Source organism: Leiobunum rupestre, chromosome 10 (genome assembly GCF_980474605.1).
Source record: "Leiobunum rupestre chromosome 10, qqLeiRupe1.1.hap1, whole genome shotgun sequence".
Classification (NCBI taxonomy): domain Eukaryota; kingdom Metazoa; phylum Arthropoda; class Arachnida; order Opiliones; family Sclerosomatidae; genus Leiobunum; species Leiobunum rupestre.
This window is the reverse complement of record NC_143393.1, coordinates 17,667,183-17,673,703: the sequence shown is the minus strand read 5'-3', so window position 1 is coordinate 17,673,703 and position 6,521 is coordinate 17,667,183. Positions and strand designations below refer to the sequence as shown.

Below are 6,521 nucleotides of genomic sequence, written 5' to 3'. Positions count from 1 at the left end.
GAGTTCAGTATTTTGAAACCGTCGCTAATAGGTCTTTATATAAAGTAACATTGGCCTTATTGTTTAGATGTATCGGGCGCGTCACTCGTGACGTAGGTGTGACGTTCAACTATGATAGCCAATAGACGCTAGCATAAACGCTATTTATGCGTTATTCAACTTGTTAAAAAATTCCACGCGCGTCTTGATATTTTAGCGTAAACGGACTCGATCGGTTTCGCGCGTGCTGCCCGAAATAAAAGAAAATGCGCGAGCCTTTTACGCTAAAATATTAAAGAGCGCGTGGAACATTTTAACAAGTTGAACAAGTCATGAATTAAAATTCGACGAGTCATCCTTTTTATAAAGATCTAAGCTTCAAAACTGAACTGAACTCCTACGTACCTCGTGACGAAAGCGATATATTAAAACAGTTCGGCCGGCGTAATGACTTTATAGAAAGGCTTATTCTTTTTGGTATTCTGTCACCTAGGAGCAACAAACACAAGGAGAACGCAGCTAGCCTTTAAACACGCTAACGCAGTATTGTGTACAAATTTCATTGGACGAGCCTTTTGGCTGAACGTTTTACGGGTGAGGGGGAAGACAATTTTCGAATTTTCCCCTAAAGCGTCTAACCAATGAAAATGTACGACTTTGGACGGGTTGCGTTCACCTTGTGTGGGGTGCTGCGTTTGTTGCTCCTAGCGGTCACGAACGCCTAATGATAGCCTAGTGGCCAAAATTGTTGAACTAAAATTCCAGAAATAAATTAAAGATATTTAGCGTGTACGGGCCTTTGCCATAACGTAGGCAACGCTCTTATTAGCAATATCCGCTGAAGAATGTGATACGAGAAACGATAGGGATAAGGCTGACATTCGGCCAAGTTTGTTTATAATCAGGAATCGGATAAGAAGATCTCGAACAATGGTTGGGAGTTTTTTTCCAGTTAATCGAAGACTTTCAGACGAGAGTGAGGCATTTCACAATCACCTCTCGATTCCCGAAGTCAAAATGGAAGAAAAACCCATCGACGACCACGTACGAAAACAATACATCGAGGAATTCGATTCCAGTTACTACTTGGGGAAATTTTTCAAAGAAGTTTATCAATCTGAGAAATTCACTTTGAATAAACTACAAGAAACCTTCGAGAAAGGTAAAGAACTTTATTGAATACAACTCTGACAAGAGGGAAGATCCTGTTAAAGGGGTCGCGTCATTAGATGTCGATTTTTAAATAACCAAAGTCTTACTAGATGGCGCCAGCAGTGCAAAATATAGGAATTATAATTATTCCAAAAACCTTTTCACGTAGCTTATTATAGGGAATTTTTCTCGAGTTGAACTTCAGTTTGTGGTTTTTACATAAGGCATAGCTTAGTATAATGATAGACGTAGTAGTGTTTTTTAATATATCGGTTAGAATGTATTCCTTTCCCGCCAAAACATTTAAATTGACGCCATCTAATAGAAATAATAAACGTAACAATTGAACGACTAATTCAGGGATGCCCCGATTTGCACTTGTAAGGATCGCTATATTGGGGTCGAGATCGCCTTGTTTAGTAGATTTTTTGTAAAAGGATTTTTGTATATTTTTGAGAAAAAGATTTACTAAAAATCGCCCATTTGAGCCACCCCTCCTAAATGTTTGATTATCTGTAAGCCTTTTTTGAATCGGTGTACTAACTGTTATTACAGGCAATCTAGAAGGTCCACTTAAACGTTGCATCGACATCGGTTGCGGACCGATTGTTCATCGTTTCAGCGCCCCCAGCAGAGTTTGCGATGTTCTGGTCTACAGCGATTACAGCGACAAGAATCTGGACTTGATCAAAAGCTGGTTGCTACAGCCCATTCCCGATCGAAGACACCAACATTTGTTCCAATACTGCGCCGAAATTGAAGGCTTTGAGTAAATATCTAAAGTTTCAAAGAAATAGACCGTTAACCTATGGTAGAGAAGATCCTTATGCAGGGGTAACGCCATTAGAGGCCGTATTTTAATTACATAAAGTCTTAACAGATGGCGCCAGCAGTTTCTAACGTAAAATTATTTATTTATCCGAAAACCGTGAAAAATATTGTTTTGAGTTTCTTTAAATACCGAATTTATCAGAGTTGAAGTTTTGTTTATAGGTTTTAAATAACTATCGTCATCCAAGGTACCACATTAGGCACAAGTTAGCTAGCCACTTTTAATGCCATTAACTCAGATGGCCGGGTTAATCATCGCTAAGCCGAATCTAAGCTTGCTTTCTAAGCATTTTCTAAAAAGCTATTACAACCATTTAGAGCGAAGCCCGTATTTCATTTGAATGCTTTTATTTACACCAGATGGTGTCAATATAAACTGTTTGGCGAAAAAACAATATTGAATAAATACCAAAATAATTCAGTGGGTTTGTTGAGTAGTTAGTACTTGCGCATCGTAATAAGAAAAACCGGGTTCGATCCCAGCTTGTGGTGATATTTCTGAACAACTCTTCTGCGCTTCACGAAGGCCTTTCCACCACTACTATGCAACGGTTTTGAAATTTTTAATGTTTAAGCTTAGTTTCTCTTATCGGTGTAATATTCACAAGCCAGATTTCCCGCACCATACTGATGAGTTAGGACGAATTTCTGACTATTTTAGTTAGTTTAATTTCGTTTATTACTCGATGTCTATTTGGTCTGAGATTCGTTTCTTTATATTTTCTCGAAGACTTATTGGTATGAGTTATTTTTAAGTATTTTAATGTCTTCAAATTTGTTTAGGGTTTAGCTTTTTTATCCTTTTTCATTATGGACTATTCTACTTATTCGCCTATTTTATCACTCTTAGCGAAGATAAGGCTCCATTTTATACTGAAATATGAATGTAAAAAGCAGGATCGGATCCAGGCCATCAAGTAAGGAGGGGCGATCATGGGCATTCAAAAGTCGTCTGCTATTTCTTCACAAATTTAGTTGGCAGGTATTAAAGTAGATGGCGCTATCGTTTCTAAACTCGAAGCCTATATGGAGCGTGAAAATGTAACGTGGAGCTCTCATTTTCGTTTGTTAAACGAAGTACTTTCTACAACTAGAAAGTCTAGTATACTCTAGTCTCTCTCTAAAATTTGAAAACACGTAAAGAGTAGATTGAAAAGGCAGAACAAGTAACGTGTTTAGCTGCCGCTTTAGGCAGTTAGGAAAGTTTTGTACGAAGTCTTATCAGACTTTTCGTTCATATTCTTATGAGCATATGTTTTACTTTTAAACAGTCTGCTTAGAAACAAAAATTGTTATGTTTTTTCAAGTATTCTAAAGGGGGGCGATCGCCCCCATCGCCCCCCCCCCTATGGATCCGCCCCTGGTAAAAAGCCAAATCGGGTTTGAAAGCCTAGTCTAAAAAGACGATAAGTAATTTGCGAATTGGTCTATATTTCTCAACGTCTTGCAGGGATCCGGAAAAAGGCGCCATAGAAATCGAAACGAGGGTGAAGACGAGGGTATCCGGGGTCATTCCGATCAATATACTGAATCCCGTCCCGATCGGCCAACTACACGAACCCTTCGACGTGGCCTTCAGCGGGGCTTGCTTGGAAGCAGCCTGCGATTCGTACGACCGGTACGTTGAAGCGGTCAAGAACATAGCCACCATTCTGAGACCAGGAGGATATCTTCTAATCAAGGGTTTTACCGACGGAAATTACTACGTGGTCAAGGACATTAAATTCCCATGCTTAAATCAGACTATCGAAATGGTCAAAAAAGGTCTGTCCGAAGGAGGATACCGGATAGTGGACATTGAAGAAGTGGCCGAAGAGCATCGGGGGGATTTTGACGATTTCGATTCGGATGTTGACAACAGAGGCTGTAGTAATTGCAAAAGCTGTTTCTTCGCGATAGCTCAAAAGTTATAATTTCATTTAATTTTAATGTAAAGTTGTCATTGTTCAATAAATCTCTTCATTTTACGGTTAAATAATGCCTGTTGGTTTGATAAACGTAGAGATAATTTTGAAAAGCGACTAAACGACGTAGCAGCGGTTCCCATTTTGTCAACGGGTTTGTGGTTGGTTGATAAAATTGCTTTTGCGAGATGATTTTTGACCTATGAAACTTGTTAAGTCGCACTTTAACTTTGCCAAGCTACCCTAAGTATATTTACGTAATATTTCCATAAAATTGGCAATTCACTGTTTAGTTACGCGTTATCAAACTTCCTCGTCGGTGACAATCTTAAGATAATAATCGTACATATTTAAGAAAAAATGTATTATATAAACAAGTATTATACATGTATGAACTTAAAAACGTTTCATATATACACTTATATCATAGCTTATTTATTCGGATTTCCCAAAGTATTTCTCGTGGAATTATTGACTACTATTTGTAACTTAATATGGTAACCAAATATTTGATGATTTGATATTCCTTGTGTCATTTCTATTACGTATTTATACAATTTGATAGTGAAATTGCCCGAGATTTACGAATGTTTTTGGTTCTCGGTGTTTTTCAGAGTAAAGGGATTTTGAAATACGTGATAAAACTCCGAAAGTCCAAGAGCGTTATTATAAAATCGGCTCTCAAGCAGATCTATGGCTCAAACAAGAAACAATTTTAGGTAGCGTAGCAATGGAGCCCGCCTTGATTGACGATTATGTTCGCAAACAGTACAATGAAGAGTTCGACTCCAAATACTATTTGAGGGAATTTTACAAAAAGGTCTTTCCAGACGAGAGATTTACTTTGAACCAAATTTATCGGGCCTTCGCCGAAGGTAGGTTCAATTAATTTGTAATATTTAAACAATTTAATATTTTAAATTATATAAATTAATTTTAATTTTTTTTATCTTTGCAATGGTTATGAGAAGTAGCTTAAAATAAAAGAAGTCTGTAATATATCTTTAGTTTTTTATATTGGAAATTTTAGGTCTACTGAAAGGTCAACTTAAACGAGGCATCGACATCGGTTGCGGTCCAATCGTCCACCGTCTGAGTGCTTTCAGTAAAGTGTGCGACACTCTGGTCTACAGCGACTTCAGTGGCAAAAACCAAGAGTCAGTCAGCAACTGGCTACATCAACGCGTTCCCGATTCCAGACACCACCATCTATTCCGTTGCTGCGCGCGGAAGGAAGGCTTCCAGTAAGTGCACGCTGAAGAAATAAATATTTCAAAAGGACAATTACAATATTATGAAATTTCAGGGATTTGGAAAAAGGCGCGATCGAGATCGAGAGTAGGGTGAAATCAAAGGTGACCAACGTCATCCCGATCAACGTCCTGCAATCGCCTCCGATTGCCCAACTGGACGAACCCTTCGACGTCGCCTTCAGCGGGGCCTGTCTGGAGTCAGCCTGCGATTCGTACCGCAGCTACGTCCAGGCGGTCAAGAACGTCGCCGCTATCTTGAGGCCGGGGGGCTATCTGCTGCTCAAAGGGTACATGAATGGCGATTACTACGTGGTCAACGACACCCAATTCCCCAATCTGAACCAGAATATAGAGATGGTCAGGAAAGGATTGATGGAAGGGGGTTTCAAAATACTGGACATGCAAGAGCTGGAGAAAGAATACCAACACTCTGTGAATAACTACGAAGAAAATAAGAAATTAGGGAAGAAATGTGGTAACTCCAATAGCTGTTTTTTCGCAGTCGCGCAAAAACTATAAACTCTTGAGTGGCTGTGATCTTTGTAAATTATAGTAGATATAGATTTAGAATAAAAAATATGGAAAACGGTATTATAGTTTCTAAAACAGAACACTTTTCTTTTTAAAAAACACAAGACATCTGTTGATTGCTAAGAAAACCAAAAATTCCGAAACAAATACTTCAAATTTGTAGATGATAGTCAGGAAACGTTAGGAATTAAATAGCATTATTGAAAGGGGTGGAAAGCCGCACACTTCGACCTTATGTACATTGTGCAACCCTCAACCTGTGACTTTAGATAAAAAGTCATATTTCCGCCACAAAGCTAAGAATCCGATTGGCCGGGATGTTGAAGAAGTCACGCGTCTCCAGCCGCTGCATACCGAGATGCTCAAACCTTTGAGCCGCATAATAGTCACAGCTACAAAGAATGTGAGAGGCGGTTTCCTCCTCAGCCAGACAAGCCCTACAAATTGGGACATAACTGACTCCAATAAGATTTAAGTGTCTGTTCAGTTGGCAATGGCCTGTAAGTAGGCCAGTGACCAATCTTATATTCGTCTTAGAGAGTGAGAGTAACTCTTTTGCTCTCTGCCTAGAGGGGCCTGGGATAAATTCTTTATCCTGCCTTTGACCACAGTAGCGGCGCTAAGGGTGGGCTGAAGTGGGCTTTAGCCCCCCTGCATTTCTGAGAGGGGCCACATATTTATAATTAAGAGGCCACATATTTGAATTTATGAATTTTCTTTATCTCTAGAAATTGGTTTTAATGCCAAGAAAACTTTTTCTGGAAAAATCTTTCAAAATCAATTTGTTTACTCAATAAGATAGTAGACCATAAACAGATAGATTCGGGAGGAAGGGAGCGGAAATTGAGAGAAAGTTGAATGGACAATAGAA

The 6,521-nt window shown here is 39.0% G+C and overlaps 2 protein-coding genes across 2 annotated transcripts; both read left to right on the top strand.

The window, feature by feature from the left end:
• The first annotated feature begins 378 nt into the window (after positions 1–378).
• Positions 379–3,940, top strand: LOC149924896 (nicotinamide N-methyltransferase-like). The gene is made up of 4 exons (XM_090160193.1): positions 379–423; positions 932–1,141; positions 1,687–1,900; positions 3,413–3,940. The coding sequence occupies exons 2-4, from the start codon at positions 997–999 to the stop codon at positions 3,873–3,875; spliced, it is 822 nt and encodes a 273-aa protein (XP_090016319.1). The 5' UTR covers positions 379–423; positions 932–996; the 3' UTR covers positions 3,876–3,940.
• Positions 3,941–4,487: 547 nt separating this feature from the next.
• LOC149924895 (nicotinamide N-methyltransferase-like) lies at positions 4,488–5,710 on the top strand. The gene is made up of 3 exons (XM_090160381.1): positions 4,488–4,741; positions 4,897–5,110; positions 5,173–5,710. Exons 1-3 carry the CDS (start codon positions 4,597–4,599, stop codon positions 5,636–5,638), a joined length of 825 nt encoding a protein of 274 aa, XP_090016507.1. The 5' UTR covers positions 4,488–4,596; the 3' UTR covers positions 5,639–5,710.
• Positions 5,711–6,521: the final 811 nt, after the last annotated feature.